General features: G+C 42.3%; 1 protein-coding gene across 5 annotated transcripts in view; it reads right to left on the minus strand.

The window, feature by feature from the left end:
* The window catches only part of HYOU1 (hypoxia up-regulated 1), a 46,669-nt gene that overhangs the window by 8,780 nt on the left and 11,424 nt on the right, over nt 1-26,465 (minus strand). For 4 of the 5 annotated variants that reach the window (XM_075840128.1, XM_075840133.1, XM_075840130.1 and 1 more), the window contains exons 6-22: nt 26,216-26,292; nt 25,140-25,321; nt 23,857-23,972; nt 21,063-21,249; nt 20,831-20,965; nt 20,638-20,720; nt 20,105-20,237; nt 19,824-20,008; nt 19,549-19,687; nt 17,219-17,279; nt 15,801-15,883; nt 14,957-15,100; nt 14,274-14,449; nt 12,101-12,188; nt 10,083-10,205; nt 9,605-9,738; nt 7,078-7,162 (exon numbers count right to left, since the gene is read on the minus strand). In XM_075840128.1, the coding sequence (XP_075696243.1) occupies nt 7,078-7,162; nt 9,605-9,738; nt 10,083-10,205; nt 12,101-12,188; nt 14,274-14,449; nt 14,957-15,100; nt 15,801-15,883; nt 17,219-17,279; nt 19,549-19,687; nt 19,824-20,008; nt 20,105-20,237; nt 20,638-20,720; nt 20,831-20,965; nt 21,063-21,249; nt 23,857-23,972; nt 25,140-25,321; nt 26,216-26,292 (2,131 nt within the window). The remainder of the gene's footprint in view (nt 1-7,077; nt 7,163-9,604; nt 9,739-10,082; nt 10,206-12,100; nt 12,189-14,273; nt 14,450-14,956; nt 15,101-15,800; nt 15,884-17,218; nt 17,280-19,548; nt 19,688-19,823; nt 20,009-20,104; nt 20,238-20,637; nt 20,721-20,830; nt 20,966-21,062; nt 21,250-23,856; nt 23,973-25,139; nt 25,322-26,215; nt 26,293-26,465) is intronic. The other variant, XM_075840132.1, reaches the window with a different exon arrangement.

Raw genomic sequence — 26,465 nt, forward strand, 5'->3', positions numbered from 1 at the left:
GGGCCGTGCACACGACCGTAGTTTTTGCGGTCCGTGCACGGCCCGGGAGCCCGGACCGCAGAAAGTACGGCCATGTCTTATTACGGTCCGGAGTTGCGGTCCGGGCTCATTGAAAACAATGGCCGCGGCCATGTGCATGTGCGGGCGGCCTGCGGCTGACAGTCCGCAGCCGGCCGACCCGAAAATCACGGCCGTGCACACGGCTACGGTCGGGCTACGGTCGTGTGCATGAGGCCTAAGACATAGATCAGGCCATGTTCGCAAAACGTGTTTTTTGCAGTGACTCACTGTATAGGAAAGAAGTCTGCTTTGCTTATCTATACAGTTCGGGGGGGGGGGGGAGAATGGAATGGAAGCTTATGGCTACGTTCAGCGTACGAGTCGTGAGCATTACCACCGCATAAGCCGTACATGTTCACAACGTGACAAGAGCCTGAGCTATACCTGTAATAAATACAAGAGTTTATGTACAAGCATCAGCCCTTAGGGATTGTTCAGCTTTGGCTGCCTTTAACGCAGTGACCGATAAGATATCCAAGGTGCTTGTGTACCTATAACCGGAAATTGCAAGTTATAAAAGAAAATCCGTCCACTGGAAAAAAATCCCATTGCTTTCTTATTAGAATTTCTTTAAAAATGTCATGAAAAGCCTCGCTCCCTGTGATAACGCTTATAGGATGCAGTTATACTATGTTATGTTGGAGACCGAAATGTTCTGCCTCACATTTATGCAATGCTCCTGTTCATTATGTTTACACTTGCTGCTGATGTATACCGCCATTAACCCCTTAAGGACGCAGCCTAGTTTGGGCCTTAAGGCTCAGAGCCCATTTTTGAAATCTGACATATTTCACTATGTGGTAATAACGTCGGAATGCTTAACTCCTTAACGCCGAAGGACGGATATATCCGTCCTCAGCAGCTGCTAGTTGGCGCAGGAGGAAGGATATATCCGTCCTATGATCGCGCGGGTACTGACAGTTTACCCATGCGATCAGCGGCAGGAGCCCGGCTGTTCTACACAGCCTGGCTCCTGCTGCAACTGCCGGAATCGAAGCGCGCTTCGATTCCGGCAGTTTAACCCATTAAATGCCGCTGTCAATAGTGACAGCGGCATTTAGTGTGTTTGACAGAGGGAGGGAGCTCCCTCTGTCACCCGATCGGCGCCCCCGCAAACAAAATCGCGGGTCGCCGTCGGGTTTCCATGACAGCCGGGGGTCTAACAAAGACCCCCAAGGTCTGTCTTCAGCAAATGCCTGTTAGGCGATGCCGGAGGCATGACCTAACAGGTTGCCTGTCAGTTTTACACTGACAGGCAATAATGCTTTGGTATACTAAGTATACCAAAGCACTATATATGCGATCAATAGATTGCATAGTGAAGTGTCCTGATGGGACTTTAAGAAAAAATGACAATCCGTTAAATAAAGTTTGTGGGAAAAAAAAAAAAAATAAATAAATTACAGTCAAAGTCAAATAAAACTACTTTTTAGGCCCAAAAAGTGGTTTTATTTAGTAAAACTGTCAAAACAAATCACACATACATGGTATCCCTGCGATCGTAACAACTTGACCAATAAAATGAACACATTAATTAAACCGCCGGATGAACGGCGTCCAAAGAAAACGCAAAAAACGGCAATTCTCTTTTCTCCCATTCCCCCCATAAAAAATAAAATTAAAGTTAATCTATAAGTCCTATGTACCCCAAAATAGTACTAATGAAAACTACACATTGTCCTGCAAAAATCAAGCCCACATACGGCCACATCGACTGAAAAATAAAAACGTTACGGCTCTTGGAACGCGGCGATGCAAAAACAAGTAATTTTTTCTAAAAGGGTTTTTATTGTGCAAACGTAGGAAAAACATAAAACCCTTACATATTTGGTATCCCCGTAACCGTGCCGAGCCATAGAATAAAGTTAACATGTTATTTACGCTGCATAGTAAACGGTGTAAATTTATAACGTGAAAATTAATGCTGGAATAGCTGCTTATTTTCAATTCTCTCCTAAAATAAAGTTAATAAAAGTTAATCAATATGTTATAAGCATCTAAAAATGGTACAATTACAAAATACAACTCGTCCCGCAAAAAACAAGCCCTTATACGGCTATGTCAACGCAATAAAAAAAAAGTTACGACTCTTGGAATGCGACCGTGAAAAAACTAAAAATAATCTTTGGTCATTAACGTGCAAAATGGCCCGGTCATTAAGGGGTTAAACCTATCCAAGCGATTCTGAGATTGTTTTCTCGTGACACATTGGGCTTCATGTTCGTGGTAAAATTTGGTCGATATATTCAGTGTTTATTGGTGAAAAATTGCAAAATTTAGAGAAAATTTAGAAAAAATAGCATTTTTCAGAATTTAAATGCATCTGCTTGTAAAACAGATGGTTATACCAGCCAAAATAGTTACTAGTTCACATTTCCCATGTGTCTACTTTAGATTGGCATCATTTCTTGAACATTCTTTTATTTTTCTTGGACGTTACAAGGCTTAGAACATAAACAGCAATTTCTCTTTTTTTTAAAGAAAATTTCAAAAGCCTTTTTTTTAAGGTACTTGTTCAGTTCTGAAGTGGCTTTGAGGGGCCTATGTATTAGAAACCCCGATAAAACACCCCATTTTAAAAACTAGACCCCTCAAAGTATTCAAAACAGCATTTAGAAAGTTTTTTAACCCTTCAGGCATTTCACAGGAATTAAAGCAAAGGGGAGGTGAAATTAGCAAATTTCATTTTTCTTGCTGAATTTCAATTTTATTAATTTTTTTTTTTTGTGTAACACGGAAGGTTTTACCAGAGAAACACTACAAAATATGTATTGTCCAGATTCTGCAGTTTTTAGAAATGTCCCACATGTGGCCCTACTGCGCTCGTGGACTAAAACACAAGCCCTAGAAGCAAAGAAGCACCTAGTGCATTTTGAGGCCTCTTTTTTGTTAGAATATATTTTAGGCAGCATGCCAGGTTTGAAGAGGTGTTGAGGTGCCAAAACAGTAGGAATCCCCCAATAGTGACCCCATTCTGGAAGCTACACCCCTCAAGGAATTAATTTATGGTTGTTATCATTTTGACCGCACAGTTTTTTCACAGCACCTATTTCAATTGGGCTGTGACATTAAAAAAAATTATTTTCCAATAAGATGTCATTTGTGATCAAAATTTCCTATTTTCACAGGGAACAAAATAACCCATTTTGTTGCCCAGTTTGTCCTGAGTGCGGCAATACCCCATTTGTGGTGATAAACTGCCGTTTGGGCCCATGGGAGGGCTCAGAAGGAAAGGAGCGCTATTTGTTCTTTGGAGTCCAGATTTTGCTGGATTGGTTTTCGGGTGCCATGTCGCATTTGCAGAGCCCCAGAGGAATCAAAGCAATGGAAACCCACCAGATGTGACCCCATTTTGGAAACTACACCCCTCAAGGAATTCATTTATGGTTATTTTGACCCCACAGTTTTTTCACAGAACTTGTTTGAATTGGGCTGGGAGTTAAAACAAAATAATTTTTTTCCAATAATATGTAGTTTTGGCTGAAAATTTCTTATTTTCACAAGAAATAAAATACCCCATTCTGTTGCTCAATTTGTCCTGAGTGCAGCAGTACCCCATTTGTGGTGATAAACTGCCGTTTGGGCCCATGGGAGGAGGAAAGGACCACCATTTGGCCTACTGGGGATTTTCTGGTGCTAAGTCATGTATGCAGAAGCCCCTGAGGTACCAGTACAGTTGAAACCCCCGAGAAGTGACCCCGTTTTAAAAACTACACCCTTAAGGCATTCATCTAGAGGTGTAGTGAGCATTTTTACCAGAGACATACACCCCATAAACTGTCATGTGGGTTCTCACGGGTACGTCAACCTACATGTGGCTGTTATCAGCTGCCTGGGCACGCAGCAGGGCTCAGAAGGGAAAGATGAGGGGGGGGGGATGAGCTGTGCGGAGTGCATCAGGGTAAGTAAAACTGGGGTAGATTAAAAATCAAGGGATGTATGATACATTTTGAACCACTCTTTCATACGAAGCCTTAGTTTTTCGGGACACGTGTCACATTGATATATTGTGTCCTTCCTTATCCCCCTCTTATAGCAGACTTTGTACCTCTTTTGTCTTTTTCCTTTCTTGCCAGTTTGGGGAACTTCTCCTGGAAAGTGTTGCCCTGGTACGATGCGTGTGGCCTCGCTTTCAGAAGTACCTGGTGCCCCCTCTTCTTGGTCCCTAAAAATTAGTTTCTTGATAACCACGTCTTGAAATTCCAGGAAAGTTCCCGTCTGGCCTGCACATCGATGTAGCACGTACACATTGTACAATGCCATCTGTATGATGTGCACGGCCAGCTTCTTATACCACACCGCATGGCGCTGTAGGGCTTCAGGACTTGATCTGACAAGTCCATCCCTCCCATGTACCTATTGTAGTCCAGGATGCAGTCTGGTTTGGGGGTCTCTGTACTGGTACCTCGTACAGGTACATGGGTACTGGTGTGACATCTCTTGTCCTTGACACACAATATGTTGCTGCTAGAATGTGCCCTGCGCTCACCCCTTCGGAGTGTTTGCCCAAGCAGAATCTTAGGGAGGCCTCTCAGATTTCTTCTAGCAGTGCCGCATGCCACAGTACTTCTGTAAGCGAGACACTTGAAGAGCGGGACGCCGGTATAAAAATTATCCAGGTAGAGGTGGTAACCCTGGTCCAGCAGTGGGTGCACCAAATCCCACACAATTTTTGCATTAACTCCCAGTAAGGGGGGGGGGGGGCATTTTGGGGGCTGAATACTGGTGTCCTTCCCTTCATATATCCTAAATTTGTAGGCATACCCTGATGCACTCTCACACAGCTTATACATCTTCACACCATACCTTGCCCTCTTACCCGGCCGGTACTGGCGGAATTGAAGCCTCCCTTTTAAAATCTACCAAGGACTCATCAATAGAAATACACTTCTCGGGGGTGTATGCTTGGGAAAACCGGGCACTGAAATGGTCTAATAGGGGTCTCCGTTTATACAAACGGTCAAAACTGGGGTCATCTCGGGGTGGGCACGGCTCATTATCAGTATAATGTAAGAAGCGAAGTATTGCCTCATTTATTTATTTTTTTAGGTTCTAGTTCAGTTCTGAAGTTGCTTTGAGGGGCCCATATATTAGAAACCCCCTATGAAACACCCCATTTTAGAAACTAGACCCCTCAAAGTATTCACAACAGCATTTAGAAAGTTTATGAACCCTTTAGGTGTTTCACGGGAATTTAGAGCAAAGTAGAGGTGAAATGTAAATTTTTTTTGTCAGAAAATCCTTTTTATACCATTTTTTTTTTTATAACACAAAAGAATTTATCAGAGAAACGCAACTTAATTCGTATTGCCCGGATTCTGCAGTTTTGAGAAATATCCCACATGTGGCCCTCGGGCGGTAATGGACTGAAGCACCGGCCTCAGAAGCAATGGAGCGCCTAGTGGATTTTGAGGCCTCCTTTTTATTAGGCAACATGTCCGGTTTGAAGAGGTCTTGTGGTGCCAAAACAGTGGAAACCCCCAAAAGTGACCCCATTTTGGAAACTAGACCCCTTGAGGAATCCATTGTAGTTTTCTTGGGGTGCATGCGGCTTTTTGATCAGTTTTTATTCTATTTTTAGGTGGCGTGGTGACTAAAAAACAGCAATTCTACTATTGTTTTTTTATTCTATTTTTTTTACAGCGTTCACCGTGCGCTATAACTGACATTCACTTTATTCTGCGGGGCGATACGATTACGGCGATACCAGATGTTTATAGTTATTTTATTGTGCAAACGCCATAAGACATAAAAGAAGTTTGTTAAAAAATCATTTACTTTTTGTTACCTTATTCTAAAAGCCATAACGTTTTTATTTTTCCATCAATAAAGCCGTGCGAGGACTTATTTTTTGCGTAACGAACTGTAGTTTCGATCAGTACCATTTTTCGGTAAATGCGACTTTTTGATCTCTTTTTATTCCATTTTTTGGGAGGTGAAGTGACCAAACAATTGTTATTGTGGTACGGTTTATTAATTATTTTCTTTTACGGCGTTCACTGCGCGGGATAAATAACGAAATCATTTTGTAGTTCAGGCCGTTACGGACGCGGCGATACCAATTATGTATAGTTTGTTTATATATTTTTATTAATAATAAAGGACTGATAAGGGAAAAGGGGGATTTTTACTTTTAAATCTTTTATTTTCTTATTTTTACACATCTTTTAACTTTTTTTTAACTTTATTACTTTGTCCCACTAGGGGACATGAGGGCAGGAGGCCCTGATCGCTAATCTAATACACTGCACTACATGCGTAGTGCAGTGTATTAGAGCTGTCAGCTACTCACTGACAGCAAGCATAGTGGGTCCTGACTTAGTCAGGACCCACTAGGCTTCCGTCGATGGCATAGCCGGACGCCATTGTTTGGTGTCCAGTTGACATAGTTACAATCGCCGGCCGCTATCGTATAGCAGGCTGGCGATTATAGCTTAACCCCTAAAAAGCCGTGATCGCTATTGAACGCGGCTTTTCAGGGATCAGCGGGGACACAGCGATCGTACGAGACAGCAGCTGTCACAGCTCCTGTATGTGTCGGGAGGACGGCCGAAATGGCCGTTACTCCCGCGACGTACTATTCCGTCGCTGAGCGCAAACGTATTGGTTAGCGCGACGGAATAGTACGTCGCTGAGCGTGAAGGGGTTAATTATGGGATGTGATGTCCATCCTCTTGTTTGGGCTTTGCCCTTGTTATTTTAATTTTCACTGCGTGGCGGCCCTCCCTCCAAAAGTGTTTTATACTTGGTTGTTTAAAAACCATTAAAAAAAAATATGGAAAAAAAAAAAAAAAGTCATGAAAATAAAAGCCCCATATGTCGTGTGTGGGGGGGTGTGGAGAATAATAAAAAAAAAATATATATATATATATATATATATATATATATATATATATATATATATATATATATCTCAGATAGTAAGCAAATTAAACCAGCACCAAGCAAAAAAAATTGATAAAAATCATGTCACTAAGTGAGAAAATGTAAATAAACAAAAACTTGCTCCTCTCTTACCCAGGTGTCATTGATGAGTTTTTCCAGTGTATTCAGCTCAACTTCTGTGAATATAGGATCATCTTCAGGGAGCATCCGAGCGCTCCTAAAGGCAACACAAATTAGGGATTTAGATAAAGAGACAGAATTAACAAATCAGATATAGCACTGTTCACACTATGCGATTCTGGCAACCAGTACAGCTATTCCATCTCCAACATTGATGTATGTGCTCCACCATGCAACACATGCCATACACAGGGAGCAATCAGATAATCACTGTGCTACTACTGCAAGCAGAGGACTACTTTAAAATGTCATACAACACAGCTGTACTACACGAGTGCACTGTCACTCAATTAGTTAAAGTTGTAAAGTTGCAGTACAGAAAGTCTCCATGTAGCCTCTACCTGAGGCTTCATGCACACGGCCGTACCCATAATTATGGCCAGCGATTGCGGGCACGGCCGGCAGCAGGCCTCATTTTCGTGCCTGTATAAAACAATAAGTAGGACATGCTCCAGAATTCCCGGCACGGACACCCATCCGTGGCTGTGAGGAAAGTTGTCCGTGGCCAATAGAACCGAGCGCCTCCGTAACTGCAGGCCCTATTACCGTCCGCAATTAGAGATTTTCTTTTTTTACGGTCGTATGCATGGGGCCTCACTTGGAACAATGACGAAACCACCTGGACACCAGCCACATCTGAACAGGTGTGTGCCATTATCTGAAAACTGCAAAACCCTCCCACAAATTTCAGCTCATTGTGTGGACATCTTAATGTTCGGCCGAATTCAGACAAACGTGTGGAAACGGACGTGAGAAACAGCCTTTTTTCGTGTACAGGTAAATTGCCCCCGGGTCCCATTTTCACGGATCCCCACAGACTTGAGTCTATCGATGGATGCGTGAAATTGGAACAAAACAGGAAGTGTTCTATTTTTCACCAGGCCCTTCACACGGTTAGTTGAAACACCCGTATGAACGGCCCCATTGAAATAAATGCGTCCGTATGACGGACGTATACCACAGTGGTCTGAATATAGCCATAGGGATGTCTAAATTGTTAAGACTGCTGAATGGGGATCACCTGTTAGCCAGAGCCACTGGATCGCAACCAAAAATAAATAAAAATAAAAGTGGTATTGCGCAGGGAATGTTTTAACATGGGAGTCTATAGGTGACATATGCCACTGCATGGCATAAGTCACTAATGTAGGATTAAAGTAAACATCATGGGCTATTAAATAGCCTTTCATGATGTATAGATTCAATGTATACAATTAGTGTCTAGGCTATAATCGTATCCTTTTAATGGATACAGCATGAGCGCTCATGACCCCAGTTTATGACGCACCCGTTTAAAGGAAACCATTGAAGTCTATGGTGCTGGAAGCCTCTGTTAGGCATCAGTCATAGCCTACATTTAACTTATAACTAGCCTAACATCTTCCAGGCTCGATCTTTAGACAGGGGAGCTGCACAATCACTTTACAATGTTTTTTGTATTCATGTCTCCCGTCCCATCCTCCAGCCTTATGAGCACTGCCCCTCTACGCTGGTATTTATTGGTCATAGAACCATACCGAAGGAAGAGAGCTATAACGTCTAAGTATACAAGAATATATAAATTTTATTAGTAGAAAACAACATACATTTAAAAACACATCATAAGAAGACTCTAGTACTAATACCGTGGTATACAATACAGCACAGGACAAAATTCAACAAAGAAGTGGTATAATAGGGCAGACCCAAAATCACTACCCATACAATAAAGTACATAGAATATCTCAATCAAGTGGGTCATATACTGCTAGTTCTCAATGTCCTAATGTTTATGTGGCAACAATGGATAAATACCTGGCCAAAATATAGTGACATAGGGAAACTCAGTACTTGTATGGTAATCAGTTATAGTGATGCCGTCTTACCCATTAAAAGGTGGGAGTCTCACGATATGTCCGTGCTGGAAGGTCCAAAGTACAACCCCAACGCGCGTTTCGCTATCTTTGGTTGCTTCCTCAGGGGGTACTGTGGACCTTCCAGCACGGACATATCGTGAGACTCCCACCTTTTAATGGGTAAGACGGCATCACTATAAACATTAGGACATTGAGAACTAGCAGTATATGACCCACTTGATTGAGATATTCTATGTACTTTATTGTATGGGTAGTGATTTTGGGTCTGCCCTATTATACCACTCCTCTGTCTAATTTTGTCCTGTGCTGTATTGTGTACCACGGTATTAGTACTAGAGTCTTCTTATGATGTGTTTTTAAATGTATGTTATTTTCTACTAATAAAATTTATATATTCTTGTATACTTAGACGCTATAGCTCTCTTCCTTCGGTATGGTTCTATAATTATGGAGCAGTCTATTTGATATAATATGGGGGGAAGTTGGTTCTCCAAACTTTACCTAGCCTGTAACCAACATATGCTTAGAGTTTATCTATCTATATTTATTGGTTATGTATTAATCTTTAGTATTTTCCTTCCACAGTACGAAGCCCACGGTATCATTCCACACAGCTCACGTACTTCAGAAATATAGAAGAGTGATTAAGCAAACTGTCCAGTGCCGCTAGTTTGTCTGGCCACTTTCTCCGCTCTTCAACCTTGAAAAATAAGGACTTGCACGCCTTCTTAAGTTCACTTAACTTCTCCTTGAGCTCCTGCAAGGAATAAGACAATGTAATGAACGGAAATAATTCTAGTTGACAAATTCCAACTTAGGTGACCACAAAAGATTTTAAAAGGGTTTGGGCACACAGGATCATTGCCCGTGTTCTTATAGGAATTGAAATGGGCCCGACTCACAGCCACATACTTCTGTTATTCTAGAAAAAACATGGCTGTGCAATTCCGTTTCAATATGACACAAATTAATGCATTATAATGACTGCCCAGACAGGTGCAAAATACATTACTAAAGAGGTGGGATTTTACATTTTAATTCTCATTAGAAAATTAAGACTTTACCAGAACATAAATCTACTCCCGCTTTGTAATCCGGTACCTTAGTGGTTGCTGAATATCCCTCATCTTCTAGCCAGGTTGAGGCTTGGGCAAGCTTGCTTGAGATCTCCTCCCTCTGTTCTTTTGTAGACACTTTACGGAATTCCCCTTGTTCTAGTTTATCCTATAAGAATAATTTAACACCGTGTATTGTGGGCCACTCGGTAAGAACCACATATATTGCTAGTATTAAATACTTCCCACAAATTTATGGCACAGTGGAGGGGGGGGGACACGGCGTTCTAGCTCCTGAGCCCACACCATCAGCAGCAGGTGTCAGCTGCCTTGGCTGCCAGGAACCAAAGACCTCCTGGTCTGCCATGGACTTGAACCTTTTAGGCTGGATTCACACGAGGTCATTACGTCCGTAATGGACGGAACGTATTTCGGGCGCAAGTCCCGCACCGAACACACTGCAGGGAGCCGGGCTCCTAGCATCATAGTTATGTACGACGCTAGGAGTCCCTGCCTCTCCATGGAACTACTGTCCCGTACTGAAAACATGATTACAGTATGGGACAGTTGTTCGGCAGCGAGGCAGGGACTCCTAGCATCGTACATAACTATGATGCTAGGAGCCCGGCTCCCTGCACTGTGTTCGGTCCGGGACTTGCGGCCGAAATACGTCCGTCCATTATGGACGTAATGTGCTCGAGTGAATCCAGCCTTACACCCTGCCTTAATAGGATGCCTGTCAGTTTTCCACTGAAAGGCATGATACACTGCAATACTTCTGTATAGTGTATTATAGAAGTCCCCTAGTGCGAGTTTAAAAAAAAAAAAAAGTACAAATTACACAAAAAATGGTATCGCCTCACACTTTTAACAACCCACACTATAAAACTGTCCAGTATTGAATGGATAGTATATGTATGCCAGTATTGACAAGTTATAAAAAAAGTTGCAGCTACAAATGGTGCCAATGAAAAAAAAAAAAAAACAATACAGGCCATGGACTAGTGGGGAGGGGGGTGCGCTTGCTTGGCTGTTTCATTAACTTCCATAGAAAAAAAAATAAAGAGCCATGAACCTCCCCCTCTTCCCTAGTCCCCACCTGGAATCTGCAGCCAGGAGAAATGCAGGACTATAGGACATTCATGGCAAACCCTAAATATCTGCTGTAAATGTTTAGGTTGGGAATACCCCTTTAAAGGTAAGGTGTCACGAAAAACAAATTTTTTTTATATGTTAATGCTTTTAATAGGTCATTAAAATAAATTTTATTTGTGTTTTTGTGTTGTACTTTTTACTTCTTTGGGGGCTGCCATTATTTTTTTTTTTCATCTCTCTATGTGTCGATTAACGGAGATGGAATATGGCACATACAGCCCCATAGAGAATGCGAACGGGAGCCGTTCCATTCACTATAGTGTACGCCGTCTGTGTGGGAACGGCGCAAGCGCCGCTCCCACACAGTCCAAAAGGAAGGTCTTCGGCAGAGCGACATCCGGCACCATTTTCATGTGGACCGGAAGCCGCGGCCAGACAGTAAGAGGACTACTTCCGGTCATATGTTCAGACGCAAGGACTAGGAGCGAGGCAGCAGCGGAGACAGGAGCAGGTAAGTTATGTTTGTGTTGTACTGTGTGATTACAACTGTATCTAATCCTCCTACACTGTGCATTCGCTCAAAAAAATGGCGCCACACAGTGTAGGAGGTTTGAACATTCAACTGCCTCCTTTCTCCTGGCACTAGCCAGGATAAAGGAGGGGAGATTGTTTGAGGACGCTAGAGCGAGTGTGTCTTCTCCAATTTTGCAGCATAAAGCAATGAGGTTGCATTACCACATGCCAAAGCTGCAATTTTGGGAATTGCTCCCTCTAGTGACCAGCAAATGGAAATGTTATAAATTAGGAAATATTATAAGATTCTGACTTGTGAAAAAAATTAGAACAATGTGTAATCATTTATATACTAACTGTTTAACTAAAAAAAATATATATATATATTTTTCGAGCGACATATTCCCTTTAAAGGGTAAAAACTCCCACAAACAATCATTTAAATGTGTAGGATACCTGCGTCTCAAATATGAAAGCTTCTAAGCTATTTGCAGCTTTTTCCCTCTCGTGTTTCTCCAGATCTCGTTCAGTGAGTTCCTGCAGCCTAAAAGGCAAGATAAGAGACAACTCTTAATATTCACATTCTGTTAAATTAAAAAAAACACAGTGCAAATACTCCTGTTCCCAGAATAAAACTTGGACAAGATTGTAAGTCTAGCCTGAAATATCTGACTTTACTAAACTAGCAACAAGATCGGTCCCAGAAACTGATCATAAAGATGGCTCCTATGGTTTACACAGACAAAATTAGACCACCACCTTGACACTGCCAACATTTGAGGCAGGTGATCAGTCCTCAGATCTTTATTTAAAAAGCTCACACAGAATTTAAAAAAGGTCATATCCACCTTCGCAACCAATTTACAATTTTTATCGCCAACGCATCTAAAGTTTAACAACTTTAAATCTTTATAAATAGAGTAAAAATTCCCCATAGTTTTGTTTCTAAAGCAGACCCGTGCGTCGCCATGGTTACAGACTACACACAAACCCTGTGCAGTCTGATCCTGCAGTCACACATTCTTCAATTTGTCCCCTACGTTTTGCTAGTCTACATTAGAGTAACAAGAAGTAATTGACAGCTGGAAGAAAGTATGGATGTAGAATCAGACTTGTTGTCTGTTACCCTAGAGATGCATAGGTCTGCATAACAGCTGTGGAAACAAAATAAGAAATTTGAATCAATTATAAGTTGCTTCATTTTAGACATTTGAGGGGGGGGCAACAACAATACCACCACATGAATAGGAACTTTGGACTCCCTACCATGGAAGGAAATCTGTTTACATCAGCGTTCAAATCATTGGTCAGTTTCAGGTCTGACCTGGCATTAGGAATGCACGATGCATCTAAACTTCGATACGGTTTCGATACTCTGCACAGCTCAGTGTTGTAACACATGAATGTATGAGAGTGGGGCTGCGGCTGTGTAATACAGCCAGTGCCCCGCTCCTGAGTCCTGATAACAAGTGCGCGGGTCAGGATGATACGATGCGGCGGGCACTGAAAACAGAACATGGCGGGCGCACTACAAAACACCCCTATGTTCTGTCTTCAGTGCCTGAACCGCCGCTCATTAGTACAGCGCCGGCCGTATCGCCTCATGCTGACCGCGCACGCACTTCCTGTCAGGAGCAGGGCAATGGCTGTATTACACTGCTGCAGCCCCGCTCTATAACCGCGGAGATCAGAGAAACCTCATCTCCGCCGTTATTCCCATGAATGCTGCAATCACAGCGGACTGCAGCATTCAGGGAAAAATGAGAAGGGGGGGATGCCCCTTGGATCGCGTCACAGGGAAATCCTGTGACGCGATTGAGGGCAATACCATATATGGGCAGACAGCCCAGGGTCCATTGAAGGACCCCAGGGCTGTCTTACCATATTTCCTGTTAGGTATCTCTTAACTGCCTGTGTACTAAGTATACCCTATCAGTACACAGGCTAATGTACTGTAATATAGATATATGCCAGTACATTAAAGTTTAAAAAATAAAGTAAAAACAAAGTAATGTGAAATAAAAAAAAAAAAAACAAACATACACCTTTTTTACAATAAACATAAAAAAAGTCTCAATACATAAAATACACATTCGGTATTGGCGCAGCCGTAATAACCTGCACAGCTATTTTATTGCTTCATTTATGATGTGTGCGCTGTAAAAAAATTAAATAAAAAAAAATGCTTTTTAATCACTTATTGTGAGGCACGAGGTGTGTTGATGAATTTAACCTCCCTGTGCCTCACATTAATAGTAATTAACCCCATCATGTACCTTACATATTAACTCATTATGACTGAGAAACATGGGGTTAATTACTAATAATGTGAGGCACATGGAGGTTAAATGCATCACACCTCGTGCCTCACATCAGAAAATGGAAGAACTTTTTTTTTTTTTTTATTACTGTTGGCAAAGTATCGAATTGGTATCGAAATCGCAATACTAAACGAAGTATCGGTATCGAAGTCCAAATCCTGATATCGTGACATCCCTACCTGGCACAGGATTATTTTTGTACTGTGCTGAATTAAGGATTCACGACGCAGTGCTCGAGGAAAAGTTACTCTACATGGATCTAGAGTGCACATTTTTTAGGACTTTTGCCAATTAACTTATATGCTCACTTTTTAACAGATCTCTTCACCATTTCTTCTGCGAGATCTGGTAGATCATTAATGGTCTGATCTGCTGCTATTTCGTCAACAAGTTTCTGCTTCTTGGGGGCAGCAGGTTTAGGCTCTTCTTCCGGTGGCTTTGAAGACTCTGCTTCTTTTGAAGTTTCTTCTTTTTCCTTAGTGTCCTACAGGAATCATAAGATTATAGAATTTAAACAACCCAGCGCCTGATCTTTACGGCTAAGGCTGGGTTCACACGACCAATTTTCAGACGTAAACGAGGCGTATTATGTCTCGTTTTACATCTGAAAATAGGGCTACAATACGTCGGCAAACATCTGCCCATTCATTTGAATGGGTTTGCCGACGTACTGTGCAGACGACCTGTCATTTACGCGTCGTTGTTTGACAGCTGTCAAACGACGACGCGTAAAAGGACTGCCTCGGCAAAGAAGTGCAGGACACTTCTTTGCAACGTAATTTGAGCCGTTCTTCATTCAAGTCAATGAAGAGCAGCTCAAGATTTACGAGCGTCAAAGACGCCTCGCATAATGCGAGGAGCTTTTACGTCTGAAACGAGGCAGCCGTTTTCTCCTGAAAAGTCTGTCTTTTCAGACGTAAAAGCCTGCTACCGTGTGCACATACCCCAACACCTCCATGAGCAGTATTAATCACTACATGTTGTGGGTTACCTGGTTTTCTACCTTTTCGTCCTCCTTTTTCTCTTCTGTTTTTTTGTCCTCCGCCTTAGTGTCCGAATCTTTCTGATCGCTAGCTTGCGCTGGAGACTCCGGATCATCCTCTTTTGTGGCCTCAGTGGGTACCTCCTCTTCTTCCTGCAAACAATTAACATGTTTATTAGGAGGTGCAATTGTAGTCTGGGGCTATGCTTTATGGTTTGAGGAAACTTTTTCCTGAGGGGAGGGGGGTTGGGGGGAGTATGGAGCTGGCTCTCATAGGATGAGCCACTACATACTACATGGGAGCTGGCTATGTGAAACAGCCGACACAGGTGGGATGCCGAGGTAGGTAAATAGCAACCGCAGCATCTTAGCTGTTAGAAAGGGGGGCGGCCACCTTAGACGTCCCATTGTCCGACTCCCGCCCGTGGAACTATCAAGGGGTGCCTGATCATTGTCATGGCAGCCTAGTGACCTACTAAAAGGGCCCCCGGGTCTGCTTTCTTTGTACGGTCAGCACCACAAGCAAGATCCACAACAAATGGTTGGTCAACTTTGATGTGAAAGAACTTGACTGTCCTGCACAGAGCTCTAACCTCAGTCTATCAAACAGCTGTGGGATGAAATCTAGAGTAACGATAGAGCCGGTTGTGATCACACAACATACATGTCGGACCCACAATATGCCCTCATGGTCTGATTGTAGTCCGATTCCCACAGCCATGTTCCAAGATCTGATGGAGAGCCTCCCATAAGAATGTAATGTTATTACAGCATATAAATGCCCATCATTCATTTTGTAAGAAGATGTTGAACAACTAGCTATGGATGGGACATTTGGGTGACGACATCTTACCTGGACACCGTCTGTGGCATTTTCGTTATTTTCTGCGGTGGAACTCCCTCCTCCGAATAAACTAGATATAGTATTTCCCAACTCTGCAGAGGGAAACGTCAGATTTAAAAAAAAACAATACTTTACAATATAATATTTAAAAAAAGTTTACCACTGCAAAAGTCTAACGTAGAAACAAGGACTACAAAAACAGCAAATGCAAGACCACAACCTGTTACTGGAGTAAACTATCCTGCCTGTAATCCAGGGAACCTGTGACCAAATATGAGGTTACACGACCTACATATCATGCGGTTTGGAACAAAAAAAAATAACAAAAATGCAGATCTAAAAAAGGACCACTGAATGTAGAAAATAAAAATGAACACTTCAAAGCAAGAGAATGGATTAAGGGAGGAATTACTGGGATTTTTGATCATATTCGGTTTCAAAACTGAGAAATACATAAGATTTTTTCTATATCTATCCTAGGTGAGTTTTGAAAGCTTGAGGTTGTACATTCACACAAGTGCAGAAAAAGGTGTGAGGAGAACGGATCCGATGTTCTCCAAGGCCGAATTCAGACTAATGCGGTATACGTCCTTGTGACGGCAGTTAACACAATGGCCGTCACATGGATGCGTGTATTTCAATGGGGCCGTTCACGCGGCTGTTTCAACGGACAATGTGAAGGGTCCAATGAAAAATAGAACATGTCCTATTTTGTTTAATTTTCATGGATCCCTCTATAGACGCAAGTCTACGGGGATCTGTAAAAACGGGACCCACACGGGGCAACTCCGACATGAAAGACGGCTGATTTTCACGTCCGAGTTTCCCTATGTTCGTCTGAACTCGGCCTAACACTCGGAGTTAGAAAACCAAAAGGCTCTGCAGAACAAAATGCCAAATGTTTGCAGAGGGTGAAGACGCCCCCCCAGATTATCAGGAGGAAGGCCTCCATAAGTGCACTACACACGGAATTTATCATTTTATCTAAAACCCATCCAGAAAGCCCGACATAAAATAGAGTGTGAAACATGAAACGGACCCTACTAAAGTGGGTACATTATTCCAAAGTGATTTTCAGGTGCCCGCCCACCCTGAGCTTTCAAGCCAGCAGGCCTCAGGACATACACTTGTTCGAAGTCAAATGATAGATAAGCCTGTGTCTCCAGAAATTGTGATCAAAGCAGCTGAACGTCCACATAATTCTGTTTCCCATACTCAGATTTATTTCTATGCAGAGAGTGGCCAACCCTTTGTATGGTGTTGGGCAAAATGAAGAATCCAAGATGTCTGACTTTCCAAAACATGCCACGAACAAGAAAAATAAATAAATAGGGAGGGGGGGGGGGGGGGGGGGGGAGTGGTTTGCCATGGGCAACATTTAAATAACAAACACATTCATATGGTCTGGGAGAAGTAGCTTCACTTACTTGTTAATGTTGATTCTTGCTCTGGCTTCTCTTCTACTACAGTCTCAAAAACAGCTTCCACCTTACCAATAAAACACATTTAAAAAAATATATAAAGACATAGTAAAAGGCTTCACTACCCCCGCAATTGTGTAGCTTCCTCAGGGTATGTTCACATGGGTCGTAAATGACACAAAAGCCAGACACAGATTAAAGGAAATTCACTTGTTTACTTGTGGATTTTGGATGCCAACTCCCAGTTTGATATGCTGCGATTCCGCACGAGGATTAGCCCAATTCAATGGGGCTTAGCCACACATTGAAATCTGCAGTTTTTTTCGCATGAAATTCAGACAAACATTGGTGGTCATAGCGTGGGTCGTACTGAAGAGTGACTTTAAACGTAGCCGTGTCCTAGAATACTACTTTTGTCACAAGTTAGTTTGTACAACTTCTGATCTGCCCTGGTGAACTGTAAGCGCCATTATTGGGAAGTGGTAGCATCGAGGAGTAACAGCTCAGCTACAAACACAGTTCTCCGGAGTGATGAATCAAGTTTCATTATCTGGAAGTCTGATGAATGAATCTGGGTTTGGCAGATGCCAGGAGAACACGGCCTATAGAATGGCTTAGGGCTCTCACAAAAACGTATGCCATTCATCTGACCCCAGGTGCTCTCTATTTGGTAAACACAAAATGCCCACACTCCCCTACAAACAACCACTTTCTAATCCAAGATAAGCAGATGTGGGCAAGAACCCAGACTTGCTATGGTGATCCTAAATTTCACACCTATATACCCAATCGTGATGTGGTCAAGAAATTCAAGACTAGTCTAGCGCTACCCTATGGCGGGCACATGGCATATATTAAAAAGGGAAAATACAAATTTCCAAAAGGAAAAAAAAACAAAATAAAAAAGGGAGCACTAGATCCACGCTGCTTTTACTCTTTTTTTCTCAGTACATAAGAAAAGTTTTATTGAATGGTGAGTGCTGTGGAATTTCCCTACCCATATGTATATATATTTAGGGGGGTTAACTGGTGAATTAAAATTGATGGCCTAAAAAGTGGGGGTGGGGGGCAGATTCTAGGCACCCCTGCCCATCAACTGTTTGAAGGGCAGCTCCGCATAGCACAATGCCACATTTGTATCGGCTGTAGACAGTATTACCGCTACACAAATGGGACGGCGTTGTGCAGTGTGGAGGTTTGTACACCATGAAAGGGGAAGCAGTGCTCACTGGAGCACTGTGGCCCCTTCAAACAGCTGATTGGCGATGGTGCCGAGAGTTGGATCACGGTCAAATATCGATAGCCTATCCATCAATTTCACATCTCCGGATAACCCCTTCAAAACAGATCGCGTCCTCTGCCAAGCTCAAAATGTGTTTTTACACCCGTTCTTAAAAAATAAAAAAAAATAAAAAAAAGGGTTTGTTACACCTATGGATTATATTCCTATATTCCTGCCTAAGCAGTAGAATTGTGTAGAACTTCTCTAAGTGAGCTGTGGAATATGTGTTTAGGCCTTTTGTTATATTACAGACCTATTTTTTGCCTTATATTGTCACTACACTCAAAGTGCAATTTTACTGATTTTCATTCTGGACTTCAAGAAACGCTGAACTCCTTGTTGACTGTACTTCATGTGAAAAAATGTGGTGTCCATGCTTATATGCCCTTTCCATGGGACTGCCAAGGTGCCAGATCATCAACCACAAGTATGAAGCACTACAGTCTCCAGAAGCTGCTGAACCCAAACGGAGTTAAATTTCTGTGCATCCATCATGGGACTATTTTTGTTGCATGCTGGTTTGAGAATCTGTCAAACTTAACCCCTACGTCCTGGTGCGGGGCTTGAAGTATGGAGCTGGTTCAAGGGCTGAGCTCACTCTATACGCTGCAAATGTCAGCTCTGTATTACAACTGACACCTCACACCAACTGCCGGGAACAGAGATCACTCTGATCCTGGCCACGTAGCCACTTAGATGCTGCGGTCAATAGCGACCGCGGCATCTAAGCTATTAGAAAGAGGTGCGGCTCCCTCCGACAGCCCATAGCCCTACCCAAGATCGAAGGATGCTGATGGCTGTCATGGCAGTCTGGGGCCCTAGTGAAGCCCCCCGAGGTCTGCCTTTTTTCTGATCCTGCAGAAACTATAAATCCTCCTGCAAAAAAAAGGCTTCACACAACTCCATTGACAGAGAAAAATAAAAAATAAAAAAAGTTATGGCTCTTGGAATACAGGTAGTGAAAAAAAAAGCCCCCACAAAAAAAAAAAAAAAAAAAAAAAAAAAAAATGACTGACTGCAAGGGCTTAAAGAAATAGGAATTATTATGGCTTACCCTGTCAAGGCTCAGTATGCCACTTTCATCCATGTTGAAGTGTGCCTTGATACCTTTTGACTCATAGTCAGACTTCTTCTGAAAACTCTCCCCAACTCCACTGAGTTTAACAGTAGTCAGGTTCAGTGATCCAAAAATTCTGAAGTGACAAAAGTTCGACGTTTATAACAACTATCGAAATACGGCTGTACAAGACCATTCTCCAGCATTACTGCAATTGAAAGTCACGTCTAGATGTTCTAATGTGTAAGAAACAACTCAATGATATTACTTACTGCAGATCTGCCGCATCAAGGAAGCTCAGGTCTCCATAGTTGATGTTGAAATCAAAGTCATCAGTGTATCGATTAAAAGTGATAACTTTGCGCTGTGGGTACGGTGCCAGTCTCTGGAAGAGAATTCTCTTGTTGTGCTTTAAGCTTTTTACATTTTCTTCCTCCACTTCCCGAGTAAATTCCACCTTAAAGATACAAGATTTCATTTAACACAAGGACTTTTTCCCTCCTCTGCAAGGAAATTCAGATTATCCCTAAACAATCGCCAGTGTAAATCTTACCTGTATTGGAAAAACTGCAGCATCTCGGACTACAAACGGCTTGACTTTAAATGCTTTACTGAGAGCAGCCGCCTGATAAACGGCTCCCATTGCAGCGGCTTCGTCTGCATTTATGTTCTTTCCCAGCTCCTCCCTGTGACAAAAGTGGAAATTATATAGATTAAAATGGTTCAAGAAATTGCATCCCTTCATAGCTTAAAAGGGGTTTCCGCACTATTTAGGGCATATGGACGTCAAAGGGATGTCCCCTCTTGCATCAGTGGCTATTGTTTTGGCTGAACCATCCTGTCCATGTTTTACATGGACAGCCATTCATTTGAATGCCCACAATGTAATACTACATTTCTCCTGCAGTGGCCACTAGAGGGGAAATCTATGGATAGCCACATAAACAACTGATCACTGATGGATTTAGAAGCTGGATCCATGGCAATCAGCTGATCACAGACTGGCTTCAATGAAGTTGTTGACTTCATTGGACAACCTTTTTAACTATAGTCAGTGGAATATAAATTTTACTGCACAATACTCACTTGCCCACAGCTTTAAGGAGCAGCTCTTGAACTTTGGGAATACGGGTGCTACCTCCCACTATTATGACCTGATCAATTTCATCCTATGAACACAGCCCAGCAAAAACAATGCTTTAAATTCAGTAACTATACAGAATTTCACAATCAGAAAGAGGAAAGTCAACTAAGTATTTTGCCATGGGGTGATCCTTACCATGTTCATCTCGGAACTACTCAAAGCTTTCTGCACAGGAGAAGAAACCCTATTGAACAGATCTCCACACAACTCTTCTAGTTCGGGACGAGTTACTTTAGATTTAAAGTCAATGTCATCCATAAGACCCTCAATCTGTATACAAAGAAAATATGGGATGTGTGAGTACAACATACATTAGAGAAACGGGAGCGTATGACTATGCTAATTAAACACGTTTAGGATATTGTACCTGTGCCATGTGATCATTGTTGGCACTCAAGATGGTCTTCACACGATTTGCTTCTTTTAGGAGCTTCGCCATTGCCCTGGGATTCTCTCGAACATCCTTCTTTGATTTCTTTTGTTCATTGAAAAGCTTGGCTAAATGGTCCCGAAGCCTCAGGTCTATCTCAAAGCCACCAAGAGTTCGGTCAAACCTAATTTATATACAATTTGGAATTAAGTGAAGAAAAAAATAAAAAATGTGTCCGTTGTTTTTCAGAAATTAAAGTCTACCTTGCAGAAAAAGATCTTTAGATCCCCAAAACGGTTAAAAACCCCAAAATATATCAGGTTTGTTAGAGCACATTGAGATTTGAGTAAACACATCTACGCTCGACTGAGATTTAGGATGCATGTAAAAGTGGTGCAAATTACATCTAATTTCTCAAAATGCCATATATAGGATTTTTGTTTTTGGTGCAAATAGCTAGGAATTTTATACACATTTCTGTTCCTTAAAGGGTTACTGCCTCCTTAGACATTTATGGAATAACCACGGAATAGGCTATAAATGTCTGATAGGTGTGGGTCCCAGCTAAGGGACCTGCACGCATCACGAGAATGGGGGACAACCACTTGCTCCGCCATTTCCGTAACTCCCATAGGAATTAATAGGGGGACGCTTGCACATGTGCGGTCATTTCTCCACCCGGATATGTTGGCCACCTCAGCAGGTAAGATTCCCACCTATCAGACATACACGTCTAAGGTGGGAATATCCTTTTAACCACCTGATCGCAGGCATACATACCACTGTTTTGCATAAAAAAAAAAAAATTATGCACGTCTTTAACCGGTTAGTGACTGCCAATACGCCTTTTCACAGCGCGGCATCAGAATGAATCTGCGCTGACAAGAGCAGTTGAAACTCCCTGCTCTCAGAGGTAGCTAAGAATTTGGAGCAGCGCTGCTCAAGTGGGCGGATCGAAATCCGCCCGTTTAACCCCATAGATGCGGCGCTCAATAGCAAGCACTGCATCTAAGTGGTTTTGGAGGGAGGGGGCTCCCTCTCACTCAACCGGCACCCTGCTATGCTATTAGTAAGGCCCCCAGGTCTGCCTCTAGTTAATGCCTGCTAGGCCATGCACAGGGGTCCCCAACCTTTTTTGCACCGAGGACCAGTTTGATGCAAGAATATTTTTCCAGGGACCAGCGGGGGTTAGGGTCAGTTCACACACTGCATACCTGTATTATAATACCTGAATTATGCTGCGGAAAATCCACAGCATAATACAGTAGCAGCAAAGTGGATGAGAAAAAACTAGTCTCCTCCACACGCTGCGTAAATAGTGAGAAGAAAAAAAATACTCAGAAATGGACTTGCGGTGCAGAATTTTATTCTGCAGCATGTCAATTGTATTTGCATAAACGCCGTTTAGTTGTTGCAGGTTTTCCCCGTTGAATCACAACAAATAGCAGCAGGGTCATAGCTAAAGGATTGTGGGCTCTGGTGCAAGAGTTCAGCTTGGGCCGCCCTACCCAACACCTCCAGACCCCGGCCCACGCCTATGCCCAGCCGCCTTGCCCAACAGTCCCCATGGACACCCCCATACAGTGTAATGCTCCCATAGTTGCCTCCAAGGTATGCTGCCCTCATGCAGTATAGCGCTCCCCACAGCTGACCCCACGCAGTATAATGGCCGCTTAACTCTCCCATACAGTATAATGCTCCCATAGCTGCCACCATATCAGCCCCCCTCCCATACCCAGTATAATGCCACCATATGTGCCTAATAAAAAAAAACAAAAAAATAAAAATAAAAATTACTTACCTATCCCCGTTCCCTTGACGGGTGGAGGATCCTTCTCCTCCGGTCTGTGCTGTGAGTAACTCAGCACAGACAGGCGCGATGATGTCAGTACATTCCCCTGCCTGCGCCAAACCGCTCACAGCAGAGTGAATGCTGGGGAAAGGGGCCGTCACTCTTGCTCCAGTAGTCAATTCAACTGTATCTGCATCCTAAGGATGCAGTTGGAACTGGGACCAGCGGCGGTCATATGGGATGAAACATCATTCCTGAAGGCCGGCCTGGATGACGTTAGAGTGCTGGCCTCCTGAGATTACGTTTCATCCCATGTGACCCCTGCTGCAGCCAAATCACAGGCTAAATGCTCAGCAGTTTTCTGCAGCGGACAGTTTTCTTCCCGCAAAAAAAAAAAAAAAAGTTATAGCTCTTTGAATGAGGCAATGAAAAAAAAAAAAAAAAAAATAGCTGGGTCATTAAGGTTTAAAATAAGGTCACAAAGCTTTTAGCTTGATCACTAAGGGGTTAATATATTCAGGCATTGTACAAATCCTTTAAGCAATAACACTTTTTTCTAAATGCAGTCACAACAGTTAAGGTTTTGTTTACATCTGCGTCAGGGCTCCGTTCATGGGTGCTGTCAGAGCTTTCCATCAGGGGAACCCAGGAACGGAACCCTGACAGACAAACGGAAACCATAGGTTTCCGTTTGCATCACCATCGATTTCAATGGCGATGGATCCGTTGCAAATGGTTTCCGTCTGTTGCAGTTGTGCAAGGGTTCTGTCGTTTTGACGGAAACAATACAGTAGTCGACTGCGCTATTCATTCAGTTTGTCTCAGTCAGGGTTCCGTTCATGGGTTCCCCTGACGGAAAGCTCAGGCGGAACACCTGAACGGAGCCCTGACGCACATGTGAACATAACACATACATTAGGTGCACGGCCTGCACTCCATTATATTGTTGAAGTTTGAAAAATTTTGTTGAGGAAGATCTCCCCCATACTCATTTCTTACCCAACACCTCGAATTTGAAGCTGTGGCTGAATGCCGGACTCCTTAGTCTTCGTAGTCTGATAAGTCACAATAGTGCATGTAGTACTCCTCGATCCCATATCATAAAACATAATGCTCTGTAACACAAGGCATAAATACAATTTAAACCAGCTAAAACAATACTACCTCCAATTGAATTCTTATGTCTCAAAGGTTACGTAAACCTTTGAAGGGAATTTTTTTTTATTTTATAATAAAAAGGTCAGTGTGCTTAGTGAAACTTTATAAATCTTTATTAAAAATTATTTTTACTTTGAGATACAGCTGCTTTGGTTTCTGTATACAGAGCAGCTGTATCAATTGCCTGACACGCAGGAGTCACCTGTAATCTATCACAACTTCATTATGAACTTAGATGTGATGGATAACAGGTGGATCTTCGCTTTCAATGAACCAGTCAGACCTGCGGACCAGACGTGAACAGGATTTAGCGAACGATACAGCTCCTCTGTATAGAGAGTACAGAGCAGCCTTATCTTTATTTTTAATAAAAGCTAATTATAAAGTTACAATCACACGGATAGAACTTATTAAAAAGAAAGAAATAATCGCTTTCAAAGACTTACATAGCCTTTAGAAGGGATTTTGTGGGTAAGAAATAAAAACCTGGCTGCCACTTAAAACAAACAGGCACCTAGTAACCTGTTCAACCAGTGGTCACGTCAGTACGGGACATCATCTCATCAGCAATTTAAAGAGAGTTTGTCATCAAAATGCTCCTTTTCCGTGTCTTTGGAGCAATCATAGAATCAGATGTTCTGCTTTATGATTTTCTTCTAGCGACTCACACCACAGCGGTCATGAAGTCTATCCAAGTACCATAGCAAAGTGGCTGGGGATTCATTTTTATTTGGACTCGGTCCATGCTCAGTCCTCTTAGACTACAGGATTTAGCAGTGGATTGTTCGATAAGGTCACCTGACATTCTACGCTGAATCGGATCTGCTCAGACACAAGCCAACCCTGCAGACTCATTCACTTTAAAGTGCAAGTAACAGAAAAAGTACAAAAAAAAATAAAAGATAAATTTACCTGAAAATGTCCATTTGTTGCTTCATGCCATAAAGCAAGTTTTTTGTTTTATTTAAACAGAAAACCCCTTATATTATACACTCTTTAAGTTTGTATTTACACCTCTATGTGAGAGCTGCTGTAGTTGTTTTTTGGTAAAAAACATGATCTTCACACAGACTACACTACACGGTCATACAGAAGTGTGAAAAAATAAACATTTACAAACAAACCTGTGCAGTTGCGTTAATATCTTTCCTTCGGAAGACGCCATAATTTAGAGCCACTGCCGTGTTATCATTTATAAGTTGAAGCACCTTAAGACCGGCAAGTTTGGCAGCTTGGAGAACAGATCTGCGTTCTGCCTGATTAAAGAAGGCAGGGACGGTAATCACTAGATCCTTAACGGGCTGCTCTGAAAATTGAGAGAGAAATATGGCACGTGCATTTACTTAGAGGATAATGAGATATATATAAATAAATACATAAATAAAAATCAGCAGCTTACAATATTCTGACCATCAAAGAGCAACAGAAACATATAATCCCTGCCTGTGAACACTAAACGTGCCCACGTAATCAGAGCAACGAAATAGTGAGGCACTAAGTCCCTATTCACACGAACGTCAAATACAACCGTGTGACGGGCCTATGCAATACAATGGGGCCATTCAGACATGGCGTTTTTCACGGGTTTCCGTTGCGTGAAACTCACTATGTCCTATTCTTGTGCGTTTTTTGTGTTTACCGCAGCCATTGTAGTCAATGGGTGTGTGAAATTCAACACACACACACACACACACACACACACATCGGTGTGCTGCCCGTGATTCACGCACCAGTTCCTTGAAGCGCAGAGAAAAACAATAAAATAAAAGTAAAGAAATCTGCACCAGAACTGATGGCACACGGAACTGCAACGCATGAAAAATAAAAAATAAAAAACATTTTTTTGCGCACACAAAACAGAAACGCTCGTGTGAATCTAGCCTAATAGTGAGACTTCTGCCAGTGTTGTACTATTAATGTCACTAGTCTTTAAGGGGTTAATGCACACGTATTTTCTCTACAGTTTTACTTTCACACAAAGCAGCCAAACTTTTAATAAATATAGCAGACCTGACAAGATGAAACCAAAGGGTGCAAAATGAGTAAGGGGTGGGCCTCATTTACTAGGATGTATTACAAAAATAAAATATAAAAAACACTCCACAATTAAGACTAAATTGGCTATGCATCTTCATAAGTCAGAGAGGCATGTTCGAAGGATGAAGGCGATCGGAAAATTTTAATTTTTTTTGCAATTTACCTGCAAAATCTTCCACTAGATTTCTCGAGTAATTCAGCACCATGGCTAGCAATTCTTCAGGTGAATAATACATTTCTCTGGAACAATACAATAAAAACCAGGCTCAGAACAGCAAAAAAATCCAATTCACACAAAAGGCTTATAAGAAGGCAGCCTGCACCTGTCCAGGCATGCTGGGAGTTGTAGTTTGCCAACAGCTGAAGAGCCACATGTTGGGGAACACTGCTCTACATTAACGGGCACCGTACAA

This window comes from Rhinoderma darwinii, chromosome 10 (assembly GCF_050947455.1).
Source record: "Rhinoderma darwinii isolate aRhiDar2 chromosome 10, aRhiDar2.hap1, whole genome shotgun sequence".
NCBI lineage: Eukaryota > Metazoa > Chordata > Amphibia > Anura > Rhinodermatidae > Rhinoderma > Rhinoderma darwinii.